This window comes from Panthera uncia, chromosome D2 (assembly GCF_023721935.1).
Source record: "Panthera uncia isolate 11264 chromosome D2, Puncia_PCG_1.0, whole genome shotgun sequence".
Lineage (NCBI taxonomy): Eukaryota > Metazoa > Chordata > Mammalia > Carnivora > Felidae > Panthera > Panthera uncia.
The window spans coordinates 77,821,721-77,837,876 of NC_064818.1; the positions used below are offsets into that span (position 1 = coordinate 77,821,721).

Here is a 16,156-nt window from a genome sequence, read left to right on the forward strand (position 1 = left end):
CGGCAGCGGCGGCGGCGGCGGCGGGCGAGTGTGCAGTGCGCGCAGCCGCCGGTGGGCGGGGAGTGGGGGGGTCGCGGCGCGCCGCCGGCGGGGCTAGAGGGCGTCCTGCGAGCTGAGCCGCGCGCCGAGCTCGCGCTTGCGAGGCCCCGGGACGCGGGAAGTGGCCCCGGGCCCGGGCCGCGCCGCCACCACCACCCCCCCTCCTCCGCGGCTGCCCGGGGCCGGGGGTCCCGCGGGCGTCTCTCCCGCCACCCCCCCCCCACCCCGCCCCAGCCCGAACCGGGGCAAAAAAATCCTGGGCCGCGTGGACTTCAGACGTCCAGCTTCCGGGTTGCTGGGTTTTGAGGTTTCAAAGAAACGATCATTACGGTGGCGTGCTGGGGGGCGGGGGGCGGGGGGGGGCGTGTTAGTGTCGTTACACTTTGGGAAAATAAAGCGCTACTTTCCTAACTCGGGGCGCTGATCAAAATAAAGGAATGTGTACTTCAGAAGCCACATGCAAAATATATGCAACTGGTGAAGGAAGGATTTGTGGTTGCTAAGCAGAGGCAGAGCATGTTTCGTTCTGTAACTTAGGATGTTGACTTAAGTTCAGGAATGTAACCCTGATAGAATAAGCAGAGCATTTTCATTGTACTGCTCACCTGGGGGAGGGGGATTGTTTTCCTTGTGAAGTGAACCCCTAGATTTCCCATTACTCCGTCCTACTAGTGTATGTTATTTTATTGACCTTGTATCCAAAGAGATTTTTAGAGAGGAGGTTTTTTTTTTTTTTTTAAAGAACTCCCCTATGCCTGTTTTGTGTTCTCCTTTGCCAAAAAAACAAAACACCTCATTACTTTACATGGATTGTGTCTGCGCTATTTGAATGGTTCTATTCATAAATCAGGAAACTTTTTCTGTTGCTTCTAGGAACATTTAATTGGTTTTAATCCAATGTTTCAATCCCAGTATCAAACATAAATGAACAATTAACTTCTTGAGCACTTGGGAAACTCTTATATTTCATGGCTATTGCTGAAATATTTCAGTTTCTCTCACACTGGACCCATTCTTTTTCAGAAAATCATGAGCTAACATCTTTCACAAGAGCTACAGCTCACTCCAGTGGTTTCTTCTGCAAGATTAGGATGGCCTACAGTCAGAAGGATGTGAGTCTACTCATTCAAGTAGATGATGTGGGATATAACCCATTCATCCCACAAAAGCCAAAATGAGCTAACAGGGAGAATGCTAAGATTCTGATATCCTTATCCATAAACACTGCTTTAAAAGAATTTATCAAGGGCCAATTTTGAAAGGAGCAAGAACTAAGTCTTCCTAAGTTAAACAAAGAAAGGTACAAGGGATAATTTGAGAATACTGCTACACTTCCCTAATGCCATTTTATCACAGTGTCACCTCGGCCTTTGAGAGCTTTAAGAATATAGTTTAATTTACTTTTTATTAGGAAGCCTAGAGTGACTCCTGCTGGCAAACATTCAGCTTATTCCTACAATTACTAGTTCATCAGGTCAACATAGAAAATAAAATGCAGGGGTCCAGAGCCCGGAGACAATTATTGCAACCATGATTCTTGTTTCTTTCGGGATGATTTTAGTCTCAGAAAATTCCAAGGATTGTGGTTATGGCAAGCCCGTTTACTGCAACGCCTCCTTTCCAACCTAAAGCAGCCTGTTTTTCTGGTTCTGAGGCTTTCTTGCAAATGCACAAACTAAAATACCTGCTCAAGGAGTTGTGCTACGAACCAATGAATGGCTATTTCTCATGTACTTAATTTGAATCTCCAAAAGCTAACCGGTATATACATTAAGGCCTGGATCACTTTACCTTCCAGATACTATGTGGCTCTTTCCACATTATGCAGTTAAGTCCTATACATCTAAAACACCCCCACTCTTTAAGGCTGTATACTACATAGTTGTTTATTATTTAAGAAGTCCTACCCAAAGGTTTTATATTAGAGTTTTGCTCAATTCAGAAGCGCAAAAATAAATGCAGTTGAACTCTGGATGTAAAACAATGTAAGCTGTATTGGGGGGGGGGGGTGTCTACCTTTGTTCAATCCTTAAAGGTCAAAACCAAAGCAAAACCAGATTTAGAGCACTACCAGGCAACTAAACACAAATTCATAAGTCAATTTAGGAATAAATCCATAAATAATCTGAAATGATCACTTGTACCTTCTCCATTATCATTGACCAACACTAACTGGGGTAAGCCACGAACACCTGGGAACTATAAAATGCAGGGATCCCATACGGTCTCCCTCCAAGACAGATAAATGAAACAGGGATAGAGCACAGCAATACTGCCTCTCCTGGCCCCTCTCAAAGCAGAACCACCAAAGGGAGGAACACCTGTGCGTACAGCACGCATCCATCATGTCTCCTCAAAACTGTCTGGGAGAATTTAAACTGAATTACATTCTATACTACAGAGTTGCCCTATTCCAAGTGTAAAGCTCTTAAGCAAGAGGAGACAGTAAGGGTGTATTTTATTAAGAAAGGGTGTAACCAACTATAACTTGTATCAACAAGCTAATAAAGTATTCACCTAAGCACATTTGTGCAGAGGAGGGTAAAGGTTGGATTCTGATATGCACTAAGGAGTGTCCTAGGTAGTTAGTGGGTGTTTTATTTTTGTGCCTTTAGAAGCAGATGAATGTGATATTCAAGCAACAAGGAGCTAAGCTTTGAAGTCTGATCAAGTACCAGTCAATGGTGTTCAGTTTAACCCATCAAATCTGTGTGTGCCTATAGCTGTAAAAAGAGCTCACCACTAAAAAGTCATAAACTAGTTTGTCTCTGAGAATAACACAGTATATTCTTTTTTAGAATAAAGTGAATGAAACAAACATCAAACTTGTTATACATTGGACCCAACAGCACAGTACGCAGATGTGTATTAACCCCTTTATTCGGCTTCCAAAAGCCACTGCCTCTTTGTCACAACTGCTGTATTAAAAGCCAGTCATTCACATTTCACACTGTCCTTTCTAAATCTGAAAAGATCTTTTATAAAGCAGGACCTTTTAAAGTTGCTTATAATAGATGATGGGAAGACAAACACCACCAAGTCCACCTGAAGCATTTTCAAAAAGACTGGCTATGGAAAACAAGTTAGCAAAATACATTTCTTTGGAAGATATGGAAAGTTTTTGGTTACAGATAAAAGCCAAAACTCTGAATCTACTATGGGGACAATTTTCTAATGTAGATTTTATTCATCTATGAGCCAGCTACAACTAACAGCCCTACCCACACATGCATGTTAGGACACACTAATCCTTCCATTCTTTCCTTTCTGATCTTTTATATTGTGTTCTGAAACTTTTCCACTGATGACAAGGAATTATAGCTCTGGCTGGAATCTCTCTCATATCGATAGACAGACAGACAGACAGGTAGGTAGGTAGGTAAGTAGTAATATCTACACATAGAGAGGTATCTCCCCTATCTATATACACACCTTTTTTAAGAGGCACTTCGGTTCTTGAAGACAAAGTTACTTTTTGATGCAAGAACTAAATAAAACAAATGTATTTTCATTGAAAAATAACCATGGCAGTGAATTTAATGAAACCAATCTAACTCCTTTGATACAAAATGAGAGTTGAAAGCAGCTTGAAGCGGAATGCCTATTGAAATCAGCGCATGTGAATCTGCACAGCTTTGTAACCAAACGTCTAGCACCATTGAGGTACGAAGCATGCCAGCTGGGACAGCATTGTGCACCACAAAGTGTGGGTTGTAAGCCTAAGTCCTGAGCACAAACCCTGGTTTCCAAGTTGGCAGGTGCTGAAAACACAGCAAATGTCACGCTTGCAACTCACTGGATGAAGAGCTCTGGGTAATGCAAGCTAAAAAGAACAGAGCAACAGTTAAAACTTATTTAACTTGGAGATATATATATATATATATATATATATACATACACATATATATATATATATACACATATATATACATACACATATATATATATACACACATATATATATATATACACATATATATATATATATATTTTTTTTTTTGGCAAGTTAATAGTAGCTATTGGTGTTATGTGCTACCAGAAAACACCAGCATGAACAAGGAAGACAGTGAAAAGTTTCTGCATGGTAAATAAACAAAAGGAATACAATGAAGGCTCTTCACAATTTACATTCAAAGTTACTGGTGTATGTAAAACTTATCCAACCTGTGTTACTATTTTAATAGTAACAATGAAAAGCGTAATTCATTCCTGACCTTTCCCTGATCTATTTATGATCTGAGCTGAAGGAGACTCTAATTGATATCACTGTTAACATGGTTACTCACCCATAACCTAGCTTGGCCTCAGACCCTCCACCAAAAACACAGCTAAAAACAAGTGACAGTATCTTCATATTGTTATACGCTGAGTTTTATCTAGAAAATATTTCAACAGCACAGCCAGACTAAATGTTTCTGCTATCATCTTCAAATGAAAATCTTTTCCATTTTTTTCTTATATAGCCTTTAGTGGAATTCAGATTTAGTATTTATGATACAAGCCCAAAATTTGCCTTAATTTTTCTCTCCTGTCAACTGTCTACCATATAATGTCACTGCCTCAAGAAAAATCTATTTTTTTTTTAATTTTTTTTAACGTTTATTTATTTTTGAGACAGAGAGAGACAGAGCATGAACAGGGGAGGAGCAGAGAGAGAGGGAATCACAGAATCTGAAACAGGCTCCAGGCTCCGAGCTGTCAGCACAGAGCCCGACGCGGGGCTCGAACTCACGGACCGTGAGATCATGACCTGAGCCGAAGTCGGACGCTTAACCGACCAAGCCACCCAGGCGCCCCAAGAAAAATCTATTTTTAACTCATCCCTAGTGATACGCTCAAAGCCACTGCTATCCTGCCTATCCCCATAAAAATGAAACCGAGTGAATTTCATTTTCATTATGTAGAAAGGAAACTGTGAAACGACATACAGTTTGTGATTTCACAGAGTTTAAATACCCAATCTAAAGACTGAATCCTTTGGGTTTAAAATATCAAGGAAAATAATCAGTCTCCGGCTCCAAAGGGTAGAACATCCTTGGGAGCAGTATGAAAAGAACATGTGCCCCACATAGTATATTAGCCTGTGAATTTCTTAACTCTCCTCAGCAGTTTGTCAACCTTCTGTTTTAACCAAAAGCAAAGATGTTTTGTTTTATTGTATCCATTATAAGAGGGACTGGCCTTGCCTATTTTCTGTGCACATACCCCGCCCCTGACCTGAGACAAAGAAGAAGTGATACGAGAAGTTAGCTTGCTTTTTAACTGCTACTTTACAGCTTCTCTTAACTTTCACCAAAAAACCCTCCCCAAAAAACAAAAGCCGTGATCAAATCCAGGTTATTTAACCACCATAGCACTAAACTACCTCACTCAGGGAAGCTTTCATTATGTCCATCCTAGGGACATACCTCCTTATCATACTGATCTCATCTCTATAGAGTTTTTAAAAAATAGTTCAAAGACTTCAGCTCTTTGAGGATGACTAGAGAAAGTGACACTATTCTGGCCAGTATTTCTCTAGTCACACTAAGCCGGGTCCAGGCACTGGGATATTCACTTACCCACCAATAAAAAAGGTTGAGTACACAAATCTGAAAACCAAATGTTTTCTAGACTAGGTAGGATAAACAACTGATTCGATGTACACAACATACTATACTGTCAGTTCCACTATAAACTGAGGTCAAATCAGATAAACTGTTTAAAGTGTTAACCAACCTCAAACTTTGAAATGTCACTGTGAATGGCACCGTTAACTCAACATAAAACGAGGAAACAAAATACAACTCACTGATCAAAGAAATTCAATCTAGATGATGCAAGGTGGAAATCAATGATAAAACCCTGCCCCACTGCTTCCTCAGTGCCAGGTAAGACCCAAATCCTACTCAACTTTCATTGAACCTGATGCATGGTTAGTCGAAGGACCTGCTCTCAGTTCCCTTGTTGGAAATAACACCTTAGCATTCAGACCTAATGATGGAAGGTGCATCATGTCCTTGGCCATTTGTTTTTCAATTCAAATGCATCCAAATGAACATGGTCCCCATCAGACCTACATTTATTACTAAATAATTACCATTTAAACAGATAACGACCTTAAATGTGAGTATCCTTAGAGTTTGCTAAAACACATCATAAAGATCGTTTGTTGAAAATGACTAAAGCAGCAGCAGCTACACAGAACGGTTTTTTAAGAAATTCTGGAAGGCCCACCTGTTCCAAATTTTCACTCTTACTCACCTATCCACCACTTGGCCTCTCCCCGCCATCGAAACACTCTTGGAATACAGTGGACCTGAAGACATAACTCAGTGGCACTGAGGGGTAAAATCTCAAACAAGTCAATCTATCAGCCCCAATGGGAAGACGGATTCTTGGAGGAGAGAATATTTACTTGGCACTGGCGTTTGCTAGGAATCATGCTAAGTGGCTTCACATTGATTTTTCTTACTTAATACTCATTCACACCCCTATTACGTGAAGTCTACACAACTGTTTCTGTCTCCGTTACTCAAACCTGCTCCAAAGAGATGTTCTGAAGGGAAACCAAGTTTAAGTAAGTGTATGCTATCCACTAGGCACTTTCCCAGCACCGTTAACATACTTCGGTGTCACTGAGGGGAGAAGCAGGTAGGGGACAGGAAGGCAGTAGCCCAGAGAGGTACAAGGCCTAAGAAGGGCACACTCACGCACTGCACCCGAGCGAGGGTCTCTGTGCAGCATGACAAGGTAGAAGCCTCAGCGCCCTGGGGCTGCAAGGTGCTAAATTAGGTCACCTGTCAGTGTGATTCCTGTGTGCCTACTCAGGCCCAAACTTGATCTCGATCTTTCTATACATACAATCCAAGCAGACTAAACAATCAGATGTAAACTTCTAAGTTTCTTGGATAAAATATACTATGGTCAAACGAATACAAACTAAATTATCAAATATATCACCAGGGACAAACAATACTCAAATCTGAAGTTTACCAATGAATGTACAAAGATGTTTTATAGATGGAAAAATACATGATTTTATGCTCCAAATGTTTTATTATATGTACATATATTTTTTCACATACATAGATACCGTTGTTTAAAAGAACTGTAAAATGACCTAATAACTGATTCTTAGCTAATGGGAGTATTTAAACTTCCCATATATAGCAGAAACCTGGGGCACCTGGGTGGCTCAGTTGGTTAAGCATCTGACTCTTCAGCTCAGGTCATGATGTCACGGTTCATGAGACTGAGTCCCTCACTGGGCTCTGTGCCGACGGCACGGAGAGGCCGCTTCGGATTCTCTCTCAAAATAAATAAATAAACATTTACTGTGGAAACCTATTTTGCAGGCCCATCTCTAAACCTTAGATCAACTTCAGCAGGTAGTATGGACTGAATGTTTGTGTCAACCCCCTCCCAAATTCACAAGTTGAAGCCCTAACCCTCAACGTGATGGTATTTGGAAATGGGGCCTCTGGGAGGTAATCAGGGTTAGGTGAAGTCAGGCAGGCGGGGCTCTCATGATGGAATTGGCACCCTTAGGAGACACACAAGAGAACCTGCTCTCGTGCTCTCTCCCTCTCCCTTGTAGGCATGCACAAGGGGCTCGTGTGAACATACAGGGGATGGCAGCTGCCTACATGCCAAGAGCAGAGGCTTCAAAAGGAAGCCTGCCTTGCTGGCACCTTGATCTTGGACTTCCCTGTCTCCAGACTGTGAAAAGTAAATTCCTGTTGTTTAAGCTACCCAGCCAACGGCAGCCCAAGCTGACCAGCACCGGGGTGGACCACCCTCATTTTACAGAGACGAAACCTGAACCCCAGAAAAGGAAAGCAACCTGCCTATATATTGCAATCATTTTTTCCTCCCAAATTGAGTATTTCAAGATAAACATTTCTCTTTCATATTTATTCTACTACTTACCAGATTTTAAACACTCTGTTACTACAGAATGAAAGGAACCAAAACAAATCAAATTTCAAGGCCAGAAAATAATCTGACACTGCATTTGTCATAAATTAAATCATTAATCAAATGGACTTAGTAATAATAAGATGATCCCTCTGACTTCTGGTTACGTTAGCACCTTCACCATACAGAGATTCCAGGAGGAAACCTCAGAGCACTAAATGAACAAACTTCTCCAAGAGACAGGCTTATTTCACAGTGAGGTCCTGTATGTGGAATCCCCCTCATAGTTTAATCCAGTTAATTACTTTTTAATTAAATAATAACCACCCTAGTTGGAAGTACGAGGCCATATGGAATTCAATCCTCTCTCTTGAGCAAACTATAGTCTCAATTTTTTTTTTTTTTTTTTTTTGACCCAACTGGTCCTCTTCACAAAATCAGAGCTTTCCTGCTAGACATGTTAGGGCTCCCACACGGAATAAACAGCTCTGACTCGTGCGCCTCGTTTAGGATTGCTTCTCAAAAGTCAGCAAGTATTATTCCCATTCAAAACAACGGCATAGAAGCCCTTTCGCTGAGTCACAACTGGGCCTCAGAGGTTACATTTTATAAATAAGACAACGGTCAGTGTTTTTCATTCACAACTTCAGGCCTGTCTTCCAAAACTTGCATACAGCTCTTTAATTCAGCCCAGCATGTTTTATTAAATGCCATATTATGATTTTCCCCATTCAGACTCCAGCTAGGCTTCTTGTTGAGGACATGGAAGGAAAACTTAATTATTGCTGCTTCAGTGCATCTAAATTTATTTCATTACCAAAATCAACAGAGTAAGGGCGAGATGCTGTAGCAGAAAGGCAGCCGGACGTGGAATGTAAACTGCTCCTTCCTCTACCCTTCCCCCCCCCCCCCCCCCCCCCAAATTTCCCTGGTTGGAAAGCATCCTAACGTGGGCTTTTTTTTTTTTTTTTTTTTTTTTTAGCCAGGATGTACTAAAATTAGATGGGAACAAAGGACTGACATTTTCATACACGAGGAGGGGTTAGGAGAAAAACGTGCACTGGCGGCACCCACTCTCTTCTACATTTAGCTTCTCCCCCCGCCCCCCCACAACCGCGTCCATCCTTGACAAGAGGCAGGGAGGGCATCGGCAGGAGCGCTGCGGGGAGCACTGCGCCCAGCCCGGCGGAGAATCCCAGAGAATGCTAACCTGCCTGTCTGTAAGTATGTTAATGAAGAGTGAGAAATACAGTTCACGGTGCCCTTATTCAACTGGAGTATTTTCACACTTCTTTCAAGGCTCCTCATACGATGTCCAGGATATGCTCATCGCTGGTTCATGTGTAAATTTTTAGGTACTTGGGAAAACAAATACGGTACCTTTGCTTTCCTTACAAAGCTTCCGGGTAGCATGCACACAAAAAAGATGACTCACTAAAGTACTTATTTTCTGATGCGGTGATAACAATACATATTTTAAAACAAAAAAGAATTTATCATTTCTTCCAAATGGGCCACTTAAAAATGAAAAAAAGTAGATTCGGGGTTTTTTTAATATCTTCCTCTTAGAAACTGGACAAGTAATTTGCAAATACTCTAAGGCACAATTGATCTCTTAGTCGTAAGTCTTTCTTACAATGGTATCAGCATGACAAAAGTACATTCTGCCAGCCTCCACATCCAGTTTTTGAAGTTCTACTTCATAAAAGCAGGATATTGATACATTCATGTCTTGTGAATTATTCCTATCTTTTTAATTTGGTTTCCCTGGGCCTAAACCACAGGTCTACACAGTGACCGCTCAAAATTCAGTTCGAGAAGCCCTTTAATGATTAGTCTAATGCACTGAGTTGTAAAGATTTTTAAAACTCAGTAAGTACCGACTCGAGCTCTCTTTTTTTCCTGGTTACTGGAGCCCATCTTGACATCTAAGCTGGAAATGAATGATCTTTCAACAACACGCCAGGGATTTTGCTAAGGTCATATTCAATCATTCATTAGGCTTCTTCCCCCTCGCTTTTCAGAGTTCTATTGTGAAGCTGGTTTTATTCAGCATTTATGTAGCCTGTGGGCTTGGGTGTTTGTCTGCTTAATGTTGAGTTTCATTTCTATGCCCCTAACATAGGAATCCATCAATTGACCAAAGAATTTCAAACTATTCTTTTACTTTTCTAACAAATTGCATGGTGTGTATGACGAATAAATTAGCATTAATTTTCTTCCATTAACTGTTAATAAAACATGCTCCTGTGCTCCCCCTTCTTCTAAGGACATCTCTGTTTCCTGCCTAACAGAGAAATGACAAGGGTTTCCTAATTTTTTCCCACTAAGCAATTGTCCTTCAACCTAGCATGCTTCTCGTCTCCCACAATCAAGCTCTAGGTCACGGGCAGCCTCCTTCCAGTGAAGTGTACTAGACAGACTCCTTTCAGAGCCCATCAACACCTCCCCCACCCCCCCCACCCCCCACACACACACAAATAGCTAAAGAGGTTTTACTACTGTGGAACACAAGACACTTGGTCCCTTGCTTTCAAAGCAGAAAGCTGTCTCTGGAGCACGTACACTCTAGTTAACAGTGCCAAAAACAGGAAATCAAACCCAGGTCTCCCCACAGCAGAATGCCGGCCTGGAGAGCAACGGATTTTTCACATTTGTAGAGATTTTCATCAGGGGCCACCAGACACATACACACGTGTGTAAATATATAAAATAAGATTATTTAAGAAAACACACATCAAAGTCTATTGACACAGGCAGGGATACTCTCTTTGCAGATCAATTTAAGGAAAATTATTTCAAAGGCTATAGGCTAATATAGGTTTCTTAAAAATTAAAGCTTCCATTATACTCGGGATGAATGTAAATTAACATATACATATATATATATATATATATATATATATATATACACACTACATTACGACATCACAGTATCACAGAAAATTTAAAATAATAGTAGTGAACTGAAAACATATTATTCATTGCAAACACTAAACGTTTTTTGTATAGGTTTACCTCCCTTCTTTCCCCCAAATAACAGAAAATCGCATCCATACCGCAGACGAAGAAGAAAGGAAAATTTGCTGCTAGTACAATGAGGAGGGGGGCGGGGGATCGTTCAGGGACAGTTGTACGATTTTAAAATGGCTTCAGTCAAGCTGCCAAGAGTAGTGTCAGGTTTGATTCTCATCTGCATAAACGCCAGTCCCAAAAAGCAACTCTAACTCGTGCACCTGGCTTCAAGCAAAATGTTCTGAAAACTTTCGACTTGTTCATCGGTGTCACCGGCCCATTCGGCCTCAAACCCCTTCGGACCGGCCTGCGCACCTCCTGAGCACAGAAGGGCCGGCTACTGCGGCTGCAACGTCCTAATGAGAAGCAACGAAGCTGTGCAGGCTCCAGAGAGAAACTTCGTTTGCATTTCAAACAAGTTTCCTCAAAATAAGAGCGTCTTTTGATGAAACAGAGGGCAATTCCAACTTCTCATCCAGAGAAACCAGCGCTCGCCACAGAACTGACCGCTCCCTTTCGAAACCGCGTTTCTTCCGGGTCCCCACACGGTCACGTGACGTAACAGACCGAAGTGCAAGAGTTACATATTTGCGGCCGGTTTTGGTAACTTGGGGGCACCTGCCGGCCTGGTTTTGGAAGTGTGGTATTATTTGGAAACACGAATTGACTGTTAGCATTCTGGTACCTTCCATTTGTTGTCACTGCAATCTCTGGGGGGCTGGCTTCCGGCATGATTCGCTGACAGGGAGAGATGACAAATCCCTTCTCCTAAGCTTAGCAACAGCTCCAAGGTCCCCCCCAAACGCTTCATCTTCGCAAACGGGACGGACCACCGCCGCCGCCCCCCACCGAGGGTGACTCGAGGAGCTTTTCAACGGAGACCCGCTCGGTGGGTTTGATCAGTGAATCAAACCCCATGTCCCCGTCTGGCGGCACGGAGAGCCCAGTCTGTCAGAGCAGTGCTTGAAAACAGCACACGGAGCCACGCAAAATTCTAAAAAAGTGCCTCCATCCTACTGTCACATTTGACATCAAGAAAGAGCAACACGAAAACACGACACAGACCAAACCTCCTTGGTAAATGATAAACCATGTTTCTGTGGGTTAAGATCCCATGCCTAGTTTGTGAAATCAACACGAGTTTTTCACAGGTGTAAATCACATGTATTTTGAAGGAACTTCTCAGCCACTCTGGTTAAAAACGAGAGCTTTTCAAACAATCGGATTTGTGTTGAAAGCTTGTGTAAATGTCTGCGGTTATCTCGTGCCAGGCAGGTAGCAACCTTAATGGCTGGTCAACGTGGATCTAAACCAAACCCCTCTGCCCTCCACCCCGCCCCCCACCCCACTCAGGGACAAAACGGAGAGAGAAAGGGTTGTGATGCCAGACTCGCTCATTACCGGACGAACATGCGCCAGACAAACAAAAACCCCACAGACCCAAAGAGCTGAAAATCATCAAAAACTGTATCGCTTTCAAATTTGTGTAGCGGCTCCCGTATTAAAGGATTAGCCCAAATGCGACGATGGCGTCACGTGGTCACGCGATCTTCTCAAAAACGTCAAGAAATACACTGTTTCTCTTGCTAACCGGCCCTAACTGGAACATCTTTGTCCCCGCGTCCCCGGGGGCTTCTAGGTACACATCTCGCTCACACCCCCCCCTTCGCAGAAGAGTCTGTCACGACAAAAGGGAGGTGGGGGAAAGTGACGAAGGACGGACGGCTCGCCGGCTCCGGTCCACAGACCAACACCGGCACCAGAAGGGAGGGGCAGAGCTCCTGAAAATCCTACTTAACTTCCCTGGCAGCGCCTTCTCCAGACCAGGCCTGGTTCCCTCCCTGAGCCGCAACTGCCATTAAGGCAGAGACTTACTTAGCACCTGGGAAGCAGAATATGCCGGGGGAACGGCCAGGGGAAGAGTCAGACCCAAAGAATCCCGGCTCCACCCTGTACCCGTCCTTCCAGCGGAGACCGGAGTAAGTTACACACACCTTGAGAAGATATCGGGAGGATTCGCTGATTTAATACGATAACGTAACTTAACTTAACGTAACTTAACACGGAGCCAGCAGATAACAGTATCTGTTAGTTGTCTTTTCTACTTCCTGTTTTTCCCTCAAAGCGGGTTAAGAAAAAAAAAAGCCCATCGGCGGCAATAAACAAGCTCAATAAATATTTCCTGATCAACTCACACATTTATCTGACTTTAATTGTATACACGAAAACTAGGGGACTTTCCCGGGTATTAAATAATTTTTTTTGGGGGGCGCCTGGGTGGCGCAGTCGGTTAAGCGTCCGACTTCAGCCAGGTCACGATCTCGCGGTCCGTGAGTTCGAGCCCCGCGTCAGGCTCTGGGCTGATGGCTCGGAGCCTGGAGCCTGTTTCTGATTCTGTGTCTCCCTCTCTCTCTGCCCCTCCCCCGTTCATGCTCTGTCTCTCTCTGTCTCAAAAATAAATAAAAAACGTTGAAAAAAAAAATTAAAAAAAAAAAATAATAATTTTTTTTTAAATAACCACCATTCAACCCCAAACAGTAAGTGTACCTATGACGTTTCACAAACGGTCTAATAAAACACGAAGAAGGCTGGTGTTTACGACCCTGGCCCTGGAGTCGTTTCACCGAATCTGAACAAGCAGTTCCATTCGATCCAACGTCACCAGGCACAAAAACCAAGAGCACGAGCTTTCTGTAAATTCATTTACTGCTTTAAAGTTTTTAACTGTTCAGCAGTTACAGAAAAGTTTTAATCAAAGAGAAAAAGATTCACATTCCAAGTACAAAAGAAAACCTGACACGATTCTCGGTTGGTCTCTACAACTGAACCACCCCGTGAGCGCGTATCTTTACCGACCCTCCGTATCCATTCAACACGTGCACACCCTGCGGTACTTACTAAGCACGTATTTGCACGTGCATTTTCTGTGTCAGGGCTACTTTGATGTGGAGCTTCTCAACAAAGCTAACTGAATTTGTCCGGGAAAAAGTCTCACGTTTTTTGGAAAACCAAAGCTGTTACACTGTTTCCAGATCTGCCTCCAAAGCTGAACGTGGGTGTTGGCAGCTCTTCCAAAAGTTCAAACCCTGTCAGACAAGATTAAAATATTTTTAATAGGGGCTGAGTCCCACGGCGAAGGGAAGTCTGTATTAACGAGGTACCCAAGAACCTTTCGCGAAACTATGATTCCAGACTCCAAGTCGTGACTGAATTTCACGTGGTACATTTTCAATTCCCCTGCGCCGCGTCCCCACTGACGCTTTAAACTGAGCGAGCAGCAGGCAAGACCGAAGTCAACCGGCAGGAAAGAGGCTTTCCCTCCTCCCTCCCTTCCCCCACTTCTGGTCTCTTCTCTCTCAGACTCTGTATCTCCCTCCGTCTACCGCAGCACCTCGCAGGAAGGAGCCACCGTGCGCGGAGACGATCCCAGGTAGCGGGGAACGGTTCTGGGAGCTTCCTCTGCAGCGACTTAACCCACACCACACACGCCGAAGTATTGAACACCGAAGGGTCAGACAACATGGAAGCGAAAAGGAGTTTGCGGACGATGAAAAAGTTCTGCAGACGGGTGGTGGTGAAAAAGTTCTGGAGGTGGAGGGCGGTGATGGCTGAGCAACAATGGCAACGTACTCACTCAATGTCACAGAGCAGTACGCTTTAAAAGGGTTAAAGGCGAGTCTTACCTTCTACGCGTTTTACCACAACAAAAAGAGTGTGTAACCAAAGACCAAGACCCAAACTGAACTAAGAATCTGGGAAGAAAAGGAAGTAGGAATTTTCAAGGAAGCACCGTGTGGTTTTTAAATTAACATGGATTCAAAAGTCAGGGGTTCAAGTCCCAGCTCGACCACTTCACGAGGTCAAAGACAGGCCACCAGGATCCTCCTTTTCAATGCGAGGAGGTTACACATACCGGTGCCCCTACCTACCTCATAGTGATTCTGTAAAGATCAAAATGAGGTAACGTGGCATTTTCCTGAACTACAAAATAAAATGGAAGTTTAACATTTGGGGGCGCCTGGGTGGCTGGTTAAGGCCTGACTTCGGCTCAGGTCATGATCTCATGGTTTGTGAGTTCGAGCCCCGTTCGGGCTCTGTGCTGACGGCTCAGAGCCTGGATCCTGCTTCGGATTCTGTGTCTCCCTCTCTCTCTGCCCCTCCCCTGCTCATGCTCTCTCTCTCTCTCTCTCAAAAATAAACATTTTTAAAAAATGGAAATTTAACATTTTATTATTTTAAACCAGGACAAACAAGGCTGGGAAGTTAACCAGGGTTTTCCTTCAGTGATAGGTCTATTAGTTTGGAGGATCGATTTTTTTTTCCTAGGAAAGGGTGGTGTCCGCATTTTCGAGCTGCAGCTGAAATAGCTCTGATAAACAGAAAAAATATAACAGGATATATATTATGGCATCAACTGGCCTCTTGTACTTGGTTTCATTGTGCATTCTAACTCACATTCTTAATCAAACTGCACCAAATTTTAACAAATGACCATATATTAAAATGCTCATTAAAACTGATAAGAAAGCTTTTCCAAAGAAGGACAGGCCTCTAAACGGAGCCACTGTGCTGGATATACAGGCACAAAATCTATCTGTTTTCTGAAATTTTACACAGGCTTAAAATACTTCATAATAAAAATTTGGAGAAAATGGAGAGGTCTGTGTGAATTTTCCAGGACTAATCTTTTAACTCCTTAAACTAACTATACAGAATTGATTACATTTTAATAGATAATACACCAAAATCTTAAAAAGTGGTTGTATTCCAGTGATAGGTAACAAATGCTTTTAGTTTTGTTGTTGTTTTGTTTTTGTTTTTAATTTAGGAGAGAGAGCACGTGTGAGTGCACGTGGGGGGGAGGGCGGGAGGCAGAAGGAAAGAATCTTAAGCAGGCTTCACTCTCAATGCAGAGCCCGACGTGGGGCTCAGGATCGTGACCTGAGCCAAAATCAAGAGTCAGAAGCTCAACCGACCGAGCCACCCAGGCACCCCACTTTTAGTTATTTTAATCTATATGCTTATGTGTTGGGGTTATTGACATTTTTCAGTCTTTTTCATAACGAATTTAGATTACTTTTATGGTAAAATAGGTTTTCGGGAATGTTTTTAATTCAGTAGTTTTAAGAAAGTCCAGTTCCTTGGACATCAAAGTAGAACACCCCAATATCTGGCAAATGATTCCGGTAATCCTCACCAAAAC

The 16,156-nt window shown here is 42.9% G+C and overlaps 1 protein-coding gene across 4 annotated transcripts in view; it reads right to left on the reverse strand.

The window, feature by feature from the left end:
* Positions 1–16,156, reverse strand: part of EEF1AKMT2 (EEF1A lysine methyltransferase 2) — a 70,856-nt gene that overhangs the window by 37,980 nt on the left and 16,720 nt on the right. Inside the window, exon 6 of one of the 4 annotated variants that reach the window (XM_049646635.1) lies at positions 421–3,862. The exons of 1 other annotated variant lie outside the window; for it this stretch is intronic. In XM_049646635.1, the coding sequence (XP_049502592.1) occupies positions 3,819–3,862 (44 nt within the window). In that variant the 3' untranslated portion in view covers positions 421–3,818. Of the gene's footprint in view, positions 1–420; positions 3,863–13,641; positions 14,040–15,118; positions 15,323–16,156 lie in introns of those variants that run through there. 2 more of the 4 variants (XM_049646633.1, XM_049646634.1) reach the window with 2 other exon arrangements.